The sequence below is a fragment of the Rhipicephalus sanguineus genome, chromosome 11 (assembly GCF_013339695.2).
Source record: "Rhipicephalus sanguineus isolate Rsan-2018 chromosome 11, BIME_Rsan_1.4, whole genome shotgun sequence".
Classification (NCBI taxonomy): Eukaryota; Metazoa; Arthropoda; class Arachnida; order Ixodida; family Ixodidae; genus Rhipicephalus; species Rhipicephalus sanguineus.
Genome location: NC_051186.1, coordinates 143,384,379 through 143,405,344, shown reverse-complemented (window position 1 = coordinate 143,405,344; position 20,966 = coordinate 143,384,379). Strand labels below are relative to the sequence as shown.

At 46.9% G+C, this 20,966-nt stretch overlaps 1 protein-coding gene across 1 annotated transcript in view; it reads right to left on the bottom strand.

Annotated features, from left to right (window-relative positions):
• The window catches only part of LOC119375574 (uncharacterized), a 198,155-nt gene that overhangs the window by 50,979 nt on the left and 126,210 nt on the right, over positions 1-20,966 (bottom strand). Inside the window, exons 5-8 of the mRNA XM_037645788.2 lie at positions 17,793-17,963; positions 11,276-11,374; positions 10,661-10,953; positions 7,520-7,631 (exon numbers count right to left, since the gene is read on the bottom strand). Coding sequence (XP_037501716.1) covers positions 7,520-7,631; positions 10,661-10,953; positions 11,276-11,374; positions 17,793-17,963 — 675 coding nt within the window. The remainder of the gene's footprint in view (positions 1-7,519; positions 7,632-10,660; positions 10,954-11,275; positions 11,375-17,792; positions 17,964-20,966) is intronic.

Below are 20,966 nucleotides of genomic sequence, written 5' to 3'. Positions count from 1 at the left end.
GGTTTTATTCATCCATTAAAGCAATAAATTACACAAACTACACGCAATGTCAAATAATTATCGCCGTAGCACGTGCTACTGTTGGCGACGTCAGAGCGAGACGACGCTATAAAAGCGCATGGAAGCCTCGTAACTTTTGCCTCGATAAAGATCGGCCTCGGATTGAAACGTTGAGAAATAAACTGTGTTTTGAGAAGCGTGTATCTTTTTCCTATTGGTCTTACGGCAACCGATGACAGCCTCTTCACAATCTACGTAAATATATATTTATACGTTCGCACAGACACACACATATATAGAAGGTAGGAGCCCCTCTTCCAGCAAAAGTGGGCCTCCCTGCTGTAATGCCCACTGGGGTGACGCAGGTACGTAATCAATAAATAATATATTAATTAAAAACTTGAATGTTGAAGGGCTTAAGGGGTAATGGCAGTGCCAGCGCAAGTTGTCGAAGTGAGAAACAATCCAACGTAAAGCCTTTAGTCAACGCCAATTTAGCCGCGTACATCACTTTGGCGTGAACGTAACGGCAACGCACGCAATGCCCCCCCCCCCCCCCCCTAGTTAAACGCCGTGAGCGCTACACGCTTTTATTTCGTTGAAACAAAACGTCTAATGAAACCTTGCCGTTTTCCTCAAACACGATGACAAGCACGGCGAATAGAGACGCAAATGCGGTATTTACGGCAACACAAGAGTCGAAATTCACAAAGGCAATCTCAGACCACTTCGCCATACTTCGCTTTGAGTCGCAGTTGCCATAGTTACAGGAGACAGTGAAGAAAACTGGCAGCGATAGTTTCGCAAATAAATTACAAACGACCTTATTAAATGAGATTAATGTCCCTGTTTTGTTCAGTGAAACCGTAAAATAACGATTCCTTTATTTGAAGTTTCATGTTAAATCTGTCATTCTTTGTTTTAATACCATGGTAGGTACTGCTCAGAAACATCACCTTTGAGATGTACATTAGTACTTCGTATAGACTCTGAGATGAACGCGGTGGGGGTGCAATTTAAAGAACACATGTATTGTTATGCTCTCGCTGAACTCCGTGCCGTCACAATTTATTTTATCTAGCTTTGCTTTCTTTATTTCAATATTAGTGCAGTATTGCGAAATAAGGTTGATATACGTGAAAATTATTGCCATTGTTTAGAAACTACTTCGTCTGTAGCGCGGAGGCATGCCAAATATGAGCAATGTGGCCTCGTGGGCGGAGCTTATGTTTATTCCTAGGCTGTCACCGACTATACGTAGGGCTAAATTATTCTAGTACACTATACGTAGGGCCATTCCACCATGTACGTGATCCCCTCATTCTCTGGGCGCGCGGCCGCGAGAAGAAGGGCAAGCAGCGTTCAGCTTGAAATTTGACCCATTTACGCGTCGCGTAGCGTTGCGAATTTTGGCAGACGTAATCATGAACGCCAAGTGCGTGCATAGCGCTCGTCAGCTCAAAATTGTCAAACCTGGTGAGGGGCCCTCACCAGGTTTGACAATTTTGAGCTGACGAGCGCATGGCGTGTCAATTTTGAGCTGACAGCTCGTCAGCTGACAATTTTGAGCTGACGAGCCAAAAGTATCCTCACTTATGAAGCACACAGAACGCAAACAGAACGCCCACGCACGCTATACTATATAAAAGAAAGGTAGCGGCCGCGGAACGCCTCTCGCGTGCTCGGCATTATTCTAGTACACTATATGGGGATGGATCGGGCCCGTCATGCGCACGTGACCATGCATGCGCATGGCGTGTTCAATCGTATGTGTCAGGTGATTCTCCGGCTCCGCTGCCGAAGAGGGCAGGGAAAGGATTTGGCTTGCGAAGGCTACACGGGGCCAGTGGCAAGGGTTTGAAACTCGCCTCCTCGCATCATGGTTTCGCGCCGCCACAAATTATTGTTTTTCTCAGCTCGTAATGAACCGATTTGAAAAACTTCTGCGGCATAATGCTCCTCATTTGCCACACAACAACTTCCAGCGTCTAACTAAAACTTGCTATGTGGCCTGGTGAGAAGCCCTCTAAAAATTACACCATCTCCCGCTAAAAAAGACCATGAGTAGATGCGAAGCCGGAGCACTTGCACGATCGCGTTCCGTTGGCGTTCGTTGGGCATGCTACCGAGCTCGCGTCGTGGAACGCGAAGAGCGACGCTACGCGCGTCGTATCTTCCATCTAGCCTGGCCGTTAATTCTCACAGGGCGAGCGGGGAACGCGGTCGACAGGCGGGCGAGAGGGGGCAGCGAGGAGAGGAGAGAGAAGAGGAGGGGACGCGCATGCGCTCGAGCTCATCGCGGCGTTGCGCAGGAGAGAATTTCGGCATGTCTAGCCCGCGTTTCAGAAGGGGAGAGGGGAATGGGAGAGGGTGTGTGGAGAGGGGAAGGGGAAAGCGTGAGTGGAGAGGGGAGAGGGTAGATGACAGGGGACTGGTGAGGGGGAGTGGAGAGGAGGTGTGTGGAGAGGGTATGCGCATGCGCAGTAAGGGTGGTCACGCCGCACACCACCACCGGATTGAGCTCCGCCTTAAGATACTTCGCATCTAATATATAAATGCATAAAAATAACGGGAATCTTAAAAGCAAGATGTTTGACCTTCCGCGCTGTTTATGCAATCAAGCGCGAAAGGAATGGGTAGACTTGCATGATTCATAAAATAAGAAGACAGCGAAGTAACAGCAGAGCCAAGAAATGTTGACGTATTACGAGACAATTCGCAGAATTCCTGTGACATATTCTTTAAAGTGACAAACTGGCAAGGATACCAGAACCGACTTGATCCATGGGACGTAGTGATGCAGAACTATCGATGGTACTATCGATACTATCGATAGCTGAGTCACTATCGAACTATCGATGGTGAAAAATACAATCGATAGCGCTATCGATAGTAAAAAAATCGATGGTACTATCGATAGTAGCGCAGACTCACTGCAGAGTAAACTTGGTTCCCCGCTCTCGTGGTACATAGGGGAGCCGGAGGAGCAGGCTGAAGGGCAAAAAAGTTGCCATGATTTAGTTCTTCACCAGAGTGCTTTGCTGACATATGATTATAAAGTCAAACGTACTCTTCAGCTGTAGCGGAAAGGATGCCTTTACATGTGATGGGACTGCGGGGCTTCAAATTGATATTGCATTTTATGATTTCGAAATAAAAAAGAAGTTAATTGTAAGGTGTAACTGCTTGCTTTTGGATACGAATTTATTGATGGATATATTCTGCCATTTTCACTGCGGAAATAATTAATTCCTCTGCCGACATTTGCTCATACATTAAGCGAACCTGGCAGTAGGCTATCGCAAATATCTTCGCAATATGGCCGGCCAGCAACCGTATCCTTATTCACACCACTATCGGTAGTATCGTCACGTGGCTGTGACGGTGAAGAATGCTGCAGCAAGACTGGGAAATACGGAACTCTTTATTTGGGTGAACTTGTGTCCAGAAAATCAATGCTCAAGATACAAAGCGATACGTGCTGCGCACTGACAGCGGCGGGAACAGTCGTCAGCCGTTAAGTAATCTGATCATCGGTGGAACGCGTCGTACTTTATACATCAGTCATCAAACTTTCCAGCGTTATCGCTGGCGCTCGCGTAAGCTCTCGAATAAACTTGACTATTCGCGTCCGGCGCGTGATCTTAACAGAATGATCTCAAACAATTGTGAAGCTTCTCAAACATTACGGCGCGGTCTGCGTCAAACGTTGCTAACAGTCTTTGTGGGTGAAACCCGAATAAGTCAAAACAAAGCAATAAACACGCGTGGCAGTAATATTGCTAGTAATATTACGATGGCACTACCGATTGCACTATCGATAGTTTGTCGATAGTAGCACTATCGATAGTTTGTTTACACTATCGATAATTTCAAAAAAAACTATCGATACTATCGATAGTCAATTTACCGATAGTTCTGCATCACTAATGGGAGGACAGGTAGACGAGCTTTTGGAGGCAAAGTCCGGCAATATTTTTTTTACCATGTCAATCGCAACGATGTTTCTAGGTTCCTGAGACGCTCCTGTCATGGACCTGATCGTAAAATACCCTGCAGATTGGAAAACAATTTTATTAAGCAAAAAAGTGCAACCCAAGCGAGCAGCATTGTCTTCGCGGGACGTATAAGATGGTAAAAACCATAAATCGTGCAGTGCACGCCGGTCCCTCCAGCGCCGAGTATGAAAGCCGCGAAGAGCAGACTCTCAGCGTCAAGGTGACCACGCCGTGCCAGCCGCACCAATATCTGTGACTGACCGTGCCACGTGCACATGCCGCTCGGAGCTGTCGCACTACGACAGTTGCAGTTCGGATGCATTTGGATGCCATTTGAAATCGTCATTCCTCTTTGATGCAGTAAAGACACACTTGTTTAGCTATGTGCTTGACTAGTTGTGCACTACTCCGCCAGATGGCAGCACCTGTCCAGGCCGCTCAAGTTTGCGACTGCCGCGATTGGGCGAAATGCTAACGCTGAGTTTGCGGACAAACTAAAGTTGGTGGATAGCGGCGTTTGATGTCGCGTCCATAGGATCGATGAAATGTAATATAAGCCAAGTACGAGCCACCTTTCTCACGATTAGCAGCTTACCGTATACGGATAGACTGGGTGACGGTGGGCCCGGCAGTATACGCTGCTGAGAGTGTTTCCTTATGGTAAAATTCGCGCACGTGCACTCTTCAGCCGGTAGGATACCACCGTACTTTCCGTGCGCTGACACTGCTAGCTAAAACACTAATATCGAGATGTTAGCAGCGAGTGTTTAGCGAGTGCTATATTAATTATACGGGGAGTCGTATGCAGCCCACAACGTGCAGGGCTGGGCAGTATCGCGATACAAGAGTATCGCGATGGTATTTCAGAGATACTTTTGAGTATCTGTATTTGTGTATCGAGATACATTTGAAAAATGTATTTGTATCTCAGTAGTGAAATACATTTACGATGTATCGCCTGTATCGCGATACTATGCAGGACACGGGTATTTCGTTACATTGTATTTTGTGTCGGAAATGAGTTGAGGCGTCTTTCCATTGGGGGAATGGCGTTTTTTTTTCTTTTTTGTGCCAAGACAAGCAAAGGCGCTCCGCCGGTCGCCGACAGATAGGGCGGCGATGGTTTCCCCTCAAGCACAGAATGGTCCATATGGTAAAGTGCGCGACGCCGCAGACGGCAGAATTGCGGGGGCAGTGTTGTGAGCCTCTGCCGACGAAAGTCGCTGTGTCTCAAGGTCAGTGCAGCACGCCCAATGTTTTTCGGGTGGCAAGCCATTACTTCGCGACCCCCGGCGCGGATACCGCCTTGGGACAGGCTTTGCAATGCTTCGCGTGCGTTCAGTTCTCAAAGCGGCGGCACTTCCAATAGCAGTTCCCGTAGTCGCGGCGGAAGTGACTAGAAGATGGCTATCTTTGACGCGCTTTCAGCCACCTCTCCAATGTGAGTGTGCGTTCCTAATTTATTACATGCGTGAAACGGTCTTTTGTGGTAGCAGGCTCCGCCACCGCCGGAGCCGACTTCGCCTGTTGCGGCTTTCTGAAATGGGTGCTGGTAGTGTCGGTGGCGGTGACAGCTTCATTGAAGCTGACAGGGTCAGACGGCTGAGGATTCCGAAAATGGGGACAGACTTCGGATTCTGAACAGTCGGAGCAACCCAAGTGAGAGCAGAAGTGTTTCGGTATCTAGATGACCCGAGAAGAGATATCGCCACGCTGCAGGGCAATACGGCTATGAAGGCGATATTTATTCACTATAACACGAATTTGTGCTCGCCTTCAGTGGTAGACAGACTTTTTTTCTTTCGTGAGTCTTGTGCTAAGGCTGAACCGACGCTGTTAGAAGACAGCCTATTTGAGAAGCCTACACAGCAACCTTCTCAGCAAAGCAGATCTTCAAAATAAATGTGTGCTTTTTCTCAATTCACTGGTGTTCATTAGTGATTCGAGTGATTTGCTTAAAGTGTGCTATATCTAGCATAGCTTAGTTTGTTCGCCAAGTATGTCGATTTCGGCATCCAATCCTTGTTACTATTGCTGTGAAATAGTGTACTTTTATTGCAATTGATACTTGTAATTATGTCATTATTACTAATTATGTACTTTGCCAACCCCCCTCCCCTGCAATGTCTTAATGGCGCTGAGGGTACTCTAATAAATAAATAAATGAACTGAACGTTTCGATGCGCTGTAACTTTAATTACAACATTATGCTGCACTAATAAGTGTCTTTGCGTAGTATGAGCATCCTTGAAATAAAAAAAGTATTCCAGTATCTGTATCGCTGCAACTATATTCCGGAGTACTTTTTTCGTTTTATTGCAAAAGTATCTCCGAAATATCCCGTTACGTTAAAGGCAAATGTATCTCAGTATCTGTATTTTAGGCTTCCAGTTCATGTATTTCGATATCTGTATTCCGGAATACTCTTCTGAGTATCTCTGCCCAGCCCTGACAACGTGACACTACTTGCCACCCATCGCTCACAGGGAACTGCAAATCGCGCGCCGAACCAACAAAGCGATGGCCACACGACCTGTAGACAGCCGATGCTGCAGTGGCACCTCAGTCCCGTCACTTTGCCATAACTGACGCCAAACACACATTGTCGCCAATAATTGTGGGAAGCCAGGTGCGCGATCAGAGGCAATCAATGAAATTTCTTTGTAAATAATCTGCGTATCTCTCGAGCCTGTAATGTCCGATAACTGACGGACACGTGCAAAGGACCGTACGCAGCGAATTTCATTGAGATGCAAATGACCTCAAAAAATTGCCGCAGTTGGCCTTTAAAAAAATTCGGAAAGCTTGCACTAAGTCGCGCAAAGCTTGGCACAGCGAAGCACGGGCCCGTCGCCGCTCGCTGGGAAACCCACTTCTCTGTATTCCTTTATAGAGTTGGGCGGTCTTCTTTGTTTCTGATAATATTTCACTTGCTTTCTCCCTCTCTCCGCTCTGTGTCTTTCTATGCCTTTCTCTCTGTCTCTCCATTTCTCGCTTGCTTCCTCTTTCTTTCTACTTCTTTCTCTCTCATTATTTATATACTGTGCGTAACTCTCTCCCCTGCTCCTCACATATATCCTCCTCACCGCCACTTCTCTTTTGTCCTCCTTGTTCTACGATACTATACAAAGCTATTATGCTACGTTCCGTCGGCGTGCCCGGATAGCCGAGGGGTTAAGATGCTCGCCTTCGGATAGTGGGTACGCGGGTTCGAATCCCGCCGCCTCACGGGGAATATTTTTGCGCCAGAATTTTTTCTTTCTGTCTGTCTGTCTGTCTCTCTCTCCCTCGCTATTCGGCGGACCAATCGGCGCGCGTGTTCTGGGAGCAAAGCAGAAGAGGGAGCGCGTGCCGGTTTATTATACTTTTGTATCGTGACATTTTACGCCGAGCTAGAACAGCTCGGCGAGGCCTGGTGAAACAGGCCTCGCCGAGGCATATCACCTTTCGTGAAATGTGCCCGAGCGCTATGCGGGACGTCGGCTAACGGTAAACGGGCTCGGGAAATGAAGGTTCCTTACCGGAGCTGGCGCACCGTCGTACTCCGGGACCATGTCGTCGCCTCGATCGTCGTAGCTGGCCATGATGTTGTCGTCCAAAAGGTGTTCCGTGCCTCCCGGAAGCAGGGCACTCCTGCGGCGCACGTGCGTCATGTTTAGCAGCGCGCCCTCCTTTCCTCGACATTACGAGAAAGTTCTCCCAGCAACAGCATGCATGTCCAGATCGCTGAACCCTTGCTGCATAAAACGATCGGCCGCGTCGACACTCTTGCAACGTGCTCAGTCTGCGTGTTCAAAGGAGGAAGACGCACGCAGTGACGTGCATGGAGACATGCCCGCGCTCATTCATCGTTATTGGATCACGGTCAGTTCAGCTGAGCAACTTTTTCGAAGAGAACAGGGCCCCGTATGCTCCACCGAGGCGCTCGCCAGAATTTTGCACTCCTGCGGTCTCACTCGTCTTTGCACGGGAACTCGGAACGCGAACGTCAAGGCCAGGGAGAACTTTCCGCATGTCATGTGCGCCCTTGCGCGGACGGCGCATATGTTTACATAACCGGCAATTTCAAGAGAAGATTACGAGAGCACTGCATTGACGTCAAGAAGAAAAAAAAACCCCACTAAATCCAGCGCTTAATGTAGCGCTAACGTCGCTCTTGTGTAGGTCTCGGCGTAGTTTTAAATCCTGCGCTCAAAGCAGCTCCTCGTGGAACATAAGGAGCTGCGTAGCACTTGCACCCCAGCGATTTTCTTGGAAATCTCGCACTTCATAGTGAAGTGTATGGGGCAGCGCCAGAACGAATACAAGGACGAGAAAAGACAGGACGTGCGCTGTTCTAGCGTGTAGATTAAGGGGGTAACAGCGCGAACACACACCCACAAGAGAGACGACACGGACACTTGTGGGTGTGTGTTCGCGCTGTTACCCCCTTAATCTACAATATGAACCAACTCGCCCAAGAAGAAGTATCAATGCAGTTGTAGCGTGGCTCCATACACTTCACTATGAACCGTAACCAACTCGCCTACCTTTCCGTCATTTTGCTCGCATTTCCCACCGCCTCGGCAATTGCGGGCTTGCCTAGGCAATGGCGCCCTCTCTTGATCGCCGCGAGTATCAGCCGGATATTTCAGAAGTGTTTTTTGCGATTTTAGGTAAATGATTACGATTAATTCTAGCTCATCTCTGTAGTTTATATTATTAAGGCCTCATGAAACTCGAAAATTGACCGTCGACGTCAAGCACCATCGGCGTCCCGCGGTTTCAGGCACAGCACGAGTGATGCAAAAAAATCATCATCCCGTGATGACGTCACCATACGACGTCATCACGACGTCACAGATCGCAAAAATTTGTGACGTCACAAATTTTGGTGTGACGTCATGTCACATGATGCCGTCGTCACATGACATCGTAGCTTGGTCAAAGGTGGGCCAATCAATGAAGCCGTGCAAAACCACGCCAGGTGCACAAAGCTTTCGGAAGGTGGCGGCGGCGCAGGATCGACTGAGAAGAGAAAGGCTTTCGCCTTCGACTCGTCTTGGGTGAATAATGCACGAGGGACCCTGTGAGTTTGTTAGGCCTTGTTACTTTATTTTGCACCGGCTTTGAGCATTGCTAGCCTTGCTTTATGCAGCAAAAGGCCTGCATTGACCACTGCGTGACCATGCGACATTGGATGGACAAGCCCGGCCCCTAAAGTGCTACGCACTTAAAGGTGTCGTCCACTGCCTTCGCGGTGCAGGTTGTGTCCACGGGCCATGTGGTGAAGTGGGAAGATGCTTCCGTCATCACCACGGAAGGCAGACACTTTCCATGGCTTCAACTGACGGCAGGCTGCCCGGCAGTGGTCTGACGATTCAGACCACTGCCTGGCACACCCTAAGCGAGAGCGGAAGTAACCTGCCTGAAACGATTGAGTGATAGGACGACCTTAAAGTCATTTAGTCGCTCTTGCTTCATTGTGAACAAGGCTCACGCATACGGGAACCGAAACGTCTTTCTTCTATTAAATGCATGCATCTTACTTTTGCCGGCGCTGTGTGTGTCTTCGTCCATGTATATATAGACTGTTTTACGGATTTGTTTCACTGCCGCCGTATTGGGCTGTTAAACTTGTTCTTTTGTATTTTTAACAACTAAGCGAACAGTGTTACGGTCGACAAATATGCACGGTAACTTTCGGCTTGACGCACTCGACGTTTCAGACCTTAATAATTCACGTCGCAACACACAAAAATAAGAGCGCATTTTCTCAACAGCCCATTTCTGGTGGCGCCCATATGTATTATGTAAAATGGCCTATAGAGCAAGTAATGAATAGTCTTGTCTAGGAATACTTTTCAGCAACATGCGGAGTGGCATTTCGTGAGAGCTAATTCGAAACCTTACGTGTTGTTCTAAAAAAAAATAAGTTTAAGAATTTTCAATGCGTACCCTTTTCGATATAAGCTTTACGGGCGTTCTGGCATAGTGAGTGCTGTGTAATTGATTACTTTTCGCGTATATTTTCTGTTTTTTTTTTAATTTGCACTCAGTCTCCAAACCCGCAACTCGAGTTCGTACTTGCTTCAGCTGATGAATTCTGTTCTTGCATTGACACCATTACGGCGCATCTTTGCACAATGCTTCGACTCGGTGCCGGTAAGATATGGAAAAAAAAACGCTCCGATGGAACTGCAGTACAACTCCAGGAATGCTATCCTCAGTTTAGGAGGTCAGCGCAGCCTACTTCAGGGACAGCAGTCTTGAAATGTGCTCGCTCTGTTTGAGCATGAGTCAGGGGCGTAGCCAAGGGGGGGGGGGGGGGGTTGGGGGGGTTCAAACCCCCCCGAATTTTTTTCAATTTTGCTTGCGTATATATACACGCACACATACGAACGCACGCACGAACAAACATAAAGTATGGTTGAACCCCCCCCCCCGAAAAAAATTTCTGGCTACGCCCCTGGCATGAGTTGCCGAAAAGCAGATCCCTCTATTGTCTCGCTTTTCCTCCTTCCAGAGAATTCAAGCTTATCATCAGTAAGCCGACTAAGTAGTCTAAAGTTCCGGAGGCAGACTGGTCTAGTTGGTGATGCCCGCGTTTACAGCGAGCAAAGTTCAAGCGTAAACGAGATGTTCGCATTTGGCGCCTGGCCAGGGTGAAAGAGAGAACGTACCCTTGCTGCGGCCCCTTGGAAATGAGCGGAGCAGTGGCGATGGTGGCTCCCGGAGGCGGGGCCGTGGCGTTGTCCGTAGTGCTTACCGGCGCACACGGCTTCTCCCAGTCATATGGATCAGAGTCGCGCACCCCACGCCGCTTCATGCAGTGCTCGAAGAGCCCCGCCAGCACAGGGTAGTCCGGCCGGTCGTAGTAGTCCAGCGACGAGATGTGCTCCAGGAACTGGCGGAAGTCCGACGGAAGGTGCTTCAGCAGGAGCCGGTGGTCATACTTCTCCTTCATCAGGCCGACCTGCAATGCGACGCGCTGAACTAAGGCGAGCTCTAGCGCACATTTTCACGATGACCTCAGTTGCCGGATAAGAGGACGCTTCGCATGCCAGAAGACATAGGCGTGCGCAGGGTTCCCCTTCAGAGGGGGCGAAGGTTCGTCGCAGCGCCCCCTCCCAATTATGTATGGCGCTCACATTGCGCTCCCCCCCTGTGCGCACGCCTATGTGCCAGAAGAGACAAAAACTAAGACCTTCTCCAGCTTGTGGTGTTACGAATTCGACGCGATGTGCGTAAGCTATGTGAGACTTTTGACCTATCGCATGCATAGATAAAAATAGTACCTGTTCCTTGTCCTTGATTTTTCGCCAAGGTAGCTGCCCGTTTACAAACTCGACCAGCATGTAGAACAGGGACCACAGGTCATCGTGCCTCCCCATCTCCTGCAGGGACAGACAACACGTAAGGCCTTTCTAAGGAGGCGTCAGTTCTTTTTTTATTTTATTTTATTGTTGATGTCATCTTTTGGTGTCTGCCATCTAGATAACCTTTTTTAGAATTCGTATAGATATCTGATGAAAGTCAGCAGTATTGTGGTTGTGCCATCGTGGAAAGCCAGAATTATGACATGCTGACTGCAATGAGCATTACAACTGCTTACTTTCTAATAGTAAACGCTTGTATACCTAACTACGGAGCAACGCTAGAAGAAAGAAATTGAGGGACGCTTAAGCCTCGCCTTTAGGAGTTGAACGCGATAGCGACATCCTGCCTGTAGCGCGTACTTCGACCACTTAGTGCATACTTCTTATTGTATGTTGTTACTCGAAAAGTTCAGATTGTGCATTGCTGTAATGTAATTGGCAAAGTACAAAGTGATCGCATAGCCACAGCACGCCGAGCTTCGGTGTCTGCCTTCTCTGCCTCCGTCTTGCGTGGCCACCCTCGTTGTCGTGCGCCACTTGACACTGATGCCCCGCCAAAATTGGCCGATGAGGAAGGCACCGCAGTGTGGTTGGCACTTGTAGGCGACACAGAATCCATCACAAGCGTGCCGAGAGCCCGGTGGCGTGAGAGCACGTCTGTGCGCGTGACATTTTTTTCGAAGTATCAGTGCACCCGCTACGTGTGTGCGACAGAATGCGCGCACTAAGGTGTGTGCCTTATGTAATGGGTAGCATGCTTTAAACCAGGAACCTTTTCGAAGTTGGGATGCACCCACTACGCGGTCTTAAGGAAATACGCGCAGTAATGTGTGTTCATTTTGCAATGGGTCGTGCTTTAAACCAAGTCGTTGTGATATTCACATAGCGTGACGCCCGATGGCAATGCAGGCTTGTGCCACGCAATATTACTGCGATATTACATCTCGTGCTGGGACACCTGTATACAGGACGCGTATGTTTGTGAAGCATGGAAGTTACCTTCAGGGCAGTTCCAAGCAGAGGCGTGGCTGTGTGGTAGAACACCTGCTTACTACGCTGACGGCCTGGGTTCGATTCCCACTTGGACTCAACATGTTTATTTTATTTCCAGCTTTCTGGATTTTTCGGTCATGGACAAGATGATTTTCCGCTCACAACCAACGACACCGACGCCGACATGGTTATGCTAGTATGCATGGACAACATGTGGAGAATGGCGGTGCAAAATGCTCATCTAGAAGCTCGTTCCGCTAGAGAGTATTTCATCGAATACGCAATATACTTCAGAGAAACCTATCGAGTTCAGGAAGAACCACCAATATGGACGTCTGTGTTAGATGACCTGGTTTCATTGAAGCGGTTTTAAATCTTCAACAGGTTGACCTTTCTAAATAGCACCATCATTGTTATGCGTGTTGTTTGTATTCTGCGTGCTGAATATGTATGTTTGTGACATGAAATTCAAAACTATGCGTAATAAAGAAAAAAAAGACACCGGAATTTCTGCGAAACCAGCCATTTAACGATACCGCGTTAAAATATGCAAGCAATGGACACCGAAGTGGCGCGAGCGTTGCTGTAAAGCAATTTTCGGAAAAGTGGTGCCACGTGCGTAATAAAGGCCCTTAAAAGGTGTATACCGAAGGAGCGATCTGGTGCCGGGAATAGAAATAAACACACTAGAGGGCGGTTGAAGCATTTCTCTTCAGAAGAGTGAGCCAGTGACTGCCTTTTGCCAAATAAATTGGTCCTTATCACGAATACCGTATGTGCAAATATTTTGCGAATTTTTATGCACGCACAGCTACTGCCAGAATAATTTGCCGCACGCCATGACGCAGCTATGGCGCTATACATGAAGTAAAATAAACTTATATGATACAAAACGCATACGAATAGCAAGCACATCTTGTATTTTTAAGCACCCACACAAAGTAAATGCCTGGTGACGAAACCTTCAATGGCATCGCAACGATTTAATGGCTGCGAAAAAACATTGGTACTTCTCTGCCGGTGTTCCCTACACATGCTGGGTGTGGATAGAGCGCCAGCGTTCATTAGACTGTCTCTTCTCGTCTATGCCACGACAACGTCACGCGCTTTCCATTCACTGAAGGTGTACAGGCCCACTTACTGCGCACGTTTCACAGGCTCGCACCAGCCGAGAACGCAGCAGGAGTGTCTGAAAGACATTAAAGGTCATACGGTCCGTCACGCCTAAGACGACTGCAAGGAGAAAGCCATCTCAAGCGACGTCATCATGTGACGTCACGTTACATGACGTCGTGATGACGTCACAGGGAGACGTCGTCACATCGCTCGTGTTTACGCCGACCTTTCGCGTTTGATGAAGCATGTAAGGCGTTCGCCGCAAAAGAGGAGGATAAAGGCGCGGCGATGTACGGTGGATGGTTGTGTTCAGTGCTGGCGGTAACGCGTGACGTTTTTCGATAAACTGGTAACGTAATTGTTACCATCTCGAAACTGTGACCGGTGGCGTACTTAACCCTTGCTCTAACGGCTTCACCTTACAGCTTACTTACGTAAACATTTTTTGGTATTATGAGCTGTCACAGTACTACCTGTTTTTTTTTCTAATTATCCTGGGGGTTTTATAAAAACTATTTCATCTCGAAGGCGCCACTTGGCCAGAGCTTGCTTTCACGTTCGTTTGACGCAGCGGCGGACCGCTGTCGGTCTGCCGGGTATTGGGGATAGGAGTACCATCTGATGCGCCTGTTTAGCGTAGGTGCAGACGTAGGAAGGAAGCTGCCCGATGACAGCATTGAAGTGCAGCTGTTGCTTTAATTCTACAACAAGCTGTAGTTATTAGAAAGCTGTACCTGCAGTACTGCAGCGCTGTTTATCAACATTGTTGTCAAAATACGATTTCCTTTCTATCTGCAACTGCGCCCTTAAGTTTCTGGTCATTGAATTTCTCAGCAAGCGAAACAGACTTTTACCACCTTCACATAAACACGCGCAATTTATGCGGCAGTTCTACCGGTTAAAGAGGGGAAACGATGCCATTAAAGCATTTCTTTATTGCTGGGTGATTCCACGTAAGATCGAACAAAGGATGGCTGGTCGACCTCTTAAACTTATTTCAAAATTTTATATGTTATTGCCTGATGAGTGGAAAGAAGAGATCCGCAATTTGTTTTGCCGCCAAAAATTTTTTCGAAGCGCAGGAAATCAATAATGACGAAGAGGTGGAGTGGAGCGCTCATCCGCTCTGCTGTTTTGGCCAACTATCGTTATGAATTGCACAAAATATATTAAAGATAGGTAGCTGAAATTTCTTTAACTAAATATATGCATGTTTTTGCTTCTGCTCAGGTATTTTTAATTTTTATGTGTAGTGTATATGTTTTTATAAAAAAAACCTCAAAATTAGCCCAGGAAAGTTATTTTTTTTACTTTGAACGTCTTTATCTCAAAAAAGCCTTGTAGCAGAGCGACAAAAATTCCGCATTACGTTCTTCGCATACTTATCTACCAAACTGCCGAACTTATATTTATATAACATTTCAGTAAAGAGATATGATCAGGCTAAGTTCAAGAAAACAGAGAACGATGGAAACTTCTGACGACAATTAAAAAAAAATCATTTTTTTACATTTCTTAAACTTTCTCCACTTATTCTCCTCCACATCAGCTTTCACAATCATTAAAAACGTATTGCATAATGTCGTTGCACTAATAGTTACGGCCCCTCCAATAAGACCTTTAGGCAAGGATTGGCAATTCCGACTTCTTGCCCAGCAAGTGTATAAAATGCAGGCAGGATTGAATTTCTTTTTATTAAAAGGCCAGCAGTACCGAAAAAGGTGTTGCCGGCACTGAATACGTTAACTTTAAATTTATTTGGTCACTGCATCGGCCACGAGCGCGGGGCTACCGAGCAGGCGCGCGCGCACCCGAGATGCTCGTTGTAAGAGACGGCGCAGTGAGAGCTCGTTTTCGCGTCCTCAGACCGATTGAGTTCGAAACAGCAACACCTCTCGGGTGACTTGAACGCACGTGCACTGGAGCTTCGTTCTTCTATCCGCCCTAGGCAAGGGCATCCGGTTACCGATAGTTTTGCTTTTCTGTCCTTTGACATTCCTTATTTTGCTTTGCCACTGGAGCGCCACGTTCATGCTTTCCACTGATCGCAACTGGCGCAGCGCAGTTTCTCTGGCAGCAGCGCGCGTGAAGCGAGGGCTCATAGCGTTTTCATATTGCTTCCATCTCCGCCGTGTTATCAGCGCCTAGCTGCGATGCGAACAGACGGTGATTAGAATAGCGAAGCTCCAGTGCACGTGCGTTCAAGTCACCCGAGAGGTGTTGCTGTTTCGAACTCAATCGGTCTGAGGACGTGAAAACGAGCTCTCACTGCGCCGTCTCTTACAACGAGCATCTCGGGTGCGCGCGCGCCTGCTCGGTAGCCCTGCGCTCGTGGCCGATGCAGTGACCAAATAAATTTAAAATTAACGTATTCAGTGCCGGCAACACCTTTTTCGGTACTGCTGGCCTTTTAATAAAAAGAAATTCAATCCTGCCTGCATTTTATACACTTGCTGGGCAAGAAGTCGGAATTGCCAATCCTTGCCTAAGGGTCTTATTGGAGGGGCCGTAACTATTAGTGCAACGACATTATGCAATACATTTTTAATGATTGTGAAAGCTGATGTGGAGGAGAATAAGCGGAGAAAGTTTAAGAAATGTAAAAAAATGATTTTTTTTTAATTGCCGTCAGAAGTTTCCATCGTTCTGTGTTTTCTTGAACTTATCCTGATCATATCTCTTTACAGAAATGTTATATAAATATAGGATTCGGCAGTTTGGTAGATAAGTATGCGAAGAACGTAATGCGGAATTTTTGTCGCTTTGCTACAAGGCTTTTTTGAGATAAAGACGTTCAAAGTAAAGAAAATAACGTTTCCCGGGCCAATTTTGAGGTTTTTTATAAAAACATCTACACTACACATAAAAACTAAAAATACCTGAGCAGAAGCAAAAACATGCATATATTTAGTTAAAGAAATTTCAGCTACCTAACTTTAATATATTTTGTGCAATTCATAACGAAAGTTGGCCAAAACAGCAGAGCGGATGAGCGCTCCACTCCACCTCTTCGTGATTATTGATTTCCTGTGCATCGAAAAAAATTTTGGCGGCAAAACGAACTGCGGATCTCTTCTTTCCACTCATCAGGCAATTATATATAATTTTGAAATAAATTTAAGAAGTTGACCAGCCATCGTTTGTTCGATCCTACGTGGAATCACCCTGCTACAAATTTTGCACGTATGTTTTGTTAGTAGAAGGGCTCCATCAGAATGACTGCAAATTTATTGAGAGCCAAGTAATACCATCTTTTCGTTGATTATGAAATCTGATTTCGTGTTTAATGTCACACTGACGAAAAATAAGGCATCTTCGCACCAGTGGCGCCAAGCCTAAATGCGGCCTTCCTTGTCTCTCTCTTCTCTCTGTTTTTTCTGTCTTTTCTCCCTCTGTTTATTTCCATTTGTTTCTTTCCCTCTCTCTCTATTTCTGTCTCTGTATTTCTCTCTTTCCCATTCTTTCTATGATATGCCCTACTCTCTCTCCCCTCCTCCTTTCCTCCTCCACACCCTCACTTCCCTTTACCACCCTCTTGTTCTGTACAAGGCTATGCTATAGACCATACAAGGCTATGTTGTGCTCTGCTAGCGTGCCTGGACAGCCGTGTGGTTACTCGCCTTTGGATCGTGGGTACGTGGGTTCGAATCCCGCCTCGCCAACAATTTTTCTGTTTTTCTTTCTTTCTCTCACGCTTTCTTTGTTTCACTCAGTACTTGTCTCGCTCACCAGTGTTATTGCATCCCACGCTGGACAAATCGGCGCACGTGTTCCGGGAGCGAAGCACAATGTGAAGGCGTTCGTGAAGATAATCGCTTCTGTTCGCCTGTCACGGACCAATGCGCGCCTCACCTGTCCGGCTCGTCTTTTAAACCGCTCCGCTGTTCAAACTTCTTCACCATGTGCCGCAGAGTTACAAGACATCAGGCATATACGTGCATCTTTAGGCCATTGTAATATTGCTAAAGTCCGAAACATTTGTGAAAATTGCGATCGTTAAGTCAGCATTCCAAATAAAATGGTTCTTAGGGCTAAAAGTATCCCGTGAAATATAAATCTGAGCTTTATCAAAACTATTCTTGGTTCCCGCAGCGAAGACGCACTAATTAAAATTTCTGAACATAGAGTGACGACAGAAGTACCGTGCGTTGCTTTTCTTCGAAAATGGTAACAGTAACGCGTTACCTTTTTTTTTTCTAGGTCACGTAGGGCGGTAACGCGTTTTGTTGGCGTAACGACTAACGCATTCCGTCACTGTTATTCGGTAACGCCTACAGCAGTGGTGGTATCATGCCTCCAAGAATGCGTTCTGAAGAGATCCAGTCACCTTGTTCTTGTGGGCGTTCACGGAAGCGTAGCGAACAGTTCCTCGGAAGCCGGCGGCTGCTCGTGGTGGCCGCACTTCGCCCGTGGTCGTCACGTACTGCCGCGCCAGGCCAAAGTCTAGCATGTACACCTTGCGCGACGAGTGCTGCGTACGGCCCATGGCGAAGTTGGACTGTGAAAAACAGAAAAGAGGAAGCAGCAACGTCGATGACTCAGAACAGGTCCTCACGGCTTTTTCTACTGTGGAAGTAGCCGCACTCACTTATGCTACTGTTCATACGAAACGCGAACGCGTTCACAATGAACGCTCACAGGTACGTGTGTGCAATCTCCACAAGTCCATTCGTTTTGGCCTTGAATACTGTATGCCCGATTATAAAGAAATATAGAAGTCGTACTGCACCACGAAGGTCCACTCTACAGGCATCGCTTTAAGGTATGTCGCCACCTTTGAACTTTAGTTTTAATTCGAAAGTTTCAGTCATAATTTATATTGTAATAAATGGTGGCAGTTGTCAGCCTGTTCCCTCGCTATTTCCTCTGTGTCTTCGTGTTTTCTATGTATTCAAACCAAATAAATAAATAAATAACAAATAAAGAGTTAGGACGTTTAACATGAAAAAATAATCGCTCATACTGTAACGTGGTCGTGACGGTGAAGACTGGAGCAGAACTCGGAAATACGTAACTCTTTATTTTGCCGAACTTGTGGCCGGGAAACGGAAAGTCAAACTGCAAGCAAGGCACGCAGTATACAGACAGCGGCGAAGAAAGCGTCAGCCGTCGATAATCTGATCAGCAGTAAGGCGCGGCGGCATTTATACATGCGGCATCGAACATTCGAGCCTTATCGCTAGTGGCCGCGTTAGTTCCAGAATAATCTCAACTGTTTGCGTTTGCGCGCTCAAGCCTAAATAAGATTCTAAGATAATCTAGAAGGTTCCGAGATATTAGGGCGCGGCTGGCGCAAGGCAGCGGCTACACGTGCAACGGACTAGTTGCATAAAAATAACAAAAAGAAGCGCGCGTTGCATTTCCCTCCTCCGAAAAAAAGCATCGTCCCGATGCTCGTAACATGGAAGGTGAAAAAGAAAGTGCATACACAGATAAAGTACAATGAAAAAATGAAACAGCAGTACTGAGGTTCGCTAACGCGTATAAAACGGCTTAAAGGCCTGACCACGCGTACGCGTTGCAGCGTATCAGCGCGTCACCTTTTGTTTAAACAGCGCAAAAAGACGAAGACACGAGAATGAGGACCACACAGGACAGGCGCTGGACTAACAACTGTTGGGTTTATTGAGCAGAAAAGAATAAATACACGTAATCCGACTGCGCGCGCATCATCGCATTACAGATAATTGTCACTTCTTTCAAGCAGGCTAAATTCGCAGTCATGCAGACAGATGGATGGGGTGGAAATGCAAACATCATTGTTGTACTTAATGTGAAAGGCTTCTATGATTTCACGAGACCTTTGGTCAACGTGCCTGAAGATGATATGCGTGCGATTAAACAACGGTTTACACCCACAGGAACGACAATGAGCTGATAAATGTGAAGTAGGCGTGCCTTTTAAAGTGTTATTGTGCTGGCGTAGTCTCTCGTTAAGGCAGGCACCCGTCTGTCCAATATATTTCTTTCCACAAGTTAGCGGGATGTCATACACTACACCACATGCACAAGTTACATATCGGGTACGATGATTGACAGAGCACAAATTTCTCCGTGACTGGCCATTCTTCTTCCTGTCTATCGCGGCACAAGCTCTTCCAACCTTACCACGCGCAGAAAAAACAACATTTACGTCATAGCCCTTAGCAATCTTCTTGAGCCTATGCGAGAGCCCATGGACATATGGGATCACAGCAACATTCTTTGGCTTTTTGGTGGCGTTGGTGCGCTGACCAGTTCGAGATGCGGACAGTTTTAATGATTTTAGCAACTTCAGCGAAATGGACGATAGGGTTGAGACAGGAAAGCCAGCATTCTTTAGCCTAGCTAATTGTTCCTTAAAGCTGACTTCAATTTTATGATAGCACGACTTTGTAAGTGCCGAGTTTAGCGAATTGTAGGCAATGCCGTTTTTAACTATCTTTGAATGCCCAGAACAATAACTAAGGAGCGATTTCTTTGAGCGCGGCGAAAAGCACCAGCATAGATGCTCCGGCTCAGCATACAAACACAGGTCTAAATACTGAATGACACCATTGTTTGGCAATTCAGACGTGAAGCGTAAACCAAGGGCATTGTCTTTGAAAATATTCATCACTTCATGAAGTCGGGAAGTTGCAGCGTTGCTCGGGAGGATGATTAGAAAATCATCGACGTAACGAAACACCTTAGTTACTAATCCCTGCACCTCCTTATCTATAGCACGGTCAACAGCAGATAGAAAAATGTTACTGAGGACAGGTGCAACTTTTGATCCAATGCATATGCCTGATTTCTGAACATACACACCACCTTCCCACGTAACAAAAGTTGCTTTTAGATAGAAACTAAGCAGTTCCAAGAAGGCCTCCGCCGACACGCCGCACTTGTTCCTGAACGCAAGTTCATCGTTATGTTCGGTTATGCAATGTTTTACAGCCGTCATGAGCTTGTCCTGAGGCATAGAGTAAAAGAGGTCCTCTACGTCAAAACTTGCCACGGAACAGGAAGCAGGGTTTTGGGAGCTCAGGTAGTTAGTAACATGGTCAGAACTAGGGATAAGGAAGGGATCTTCTATTCTGAGTGAGGAAAGGTGCCTTAGGAGGTAGCTGGAAACAACTTGTTGCCAGGAATGGCGTTCAGTAACAATGGAGCGGAAAGGAATCGATAACTTGTGCGTCTTGGCGCTAAAGAAAATGCTGAGTCTATCTTCTTTAGCTTTATCAACCAAAGAGGCGAGACGCTCAAGACCCATCTTATGCAAGAGGGATACGGCCTCTTTCTTAACACGAGCAGGATTGACTGACACAGGCTTGAAGTTCTTTGTAACTGCACACGCTCCTTTTTCAGAGAACAACAGGTCAGACATAACAACAAAGCTACCTCCTAAGGCACCTTTCCTCACTCAGAATAGAAGATCCCTTCCTTATCCCTAGTTCTGACCATGTTACTAACTACCTGAGCTCCCAAAACCCTGCTTCCTGTTCCGTGGCAAGTTTTGACGTAGAGGACCTCTTTTACT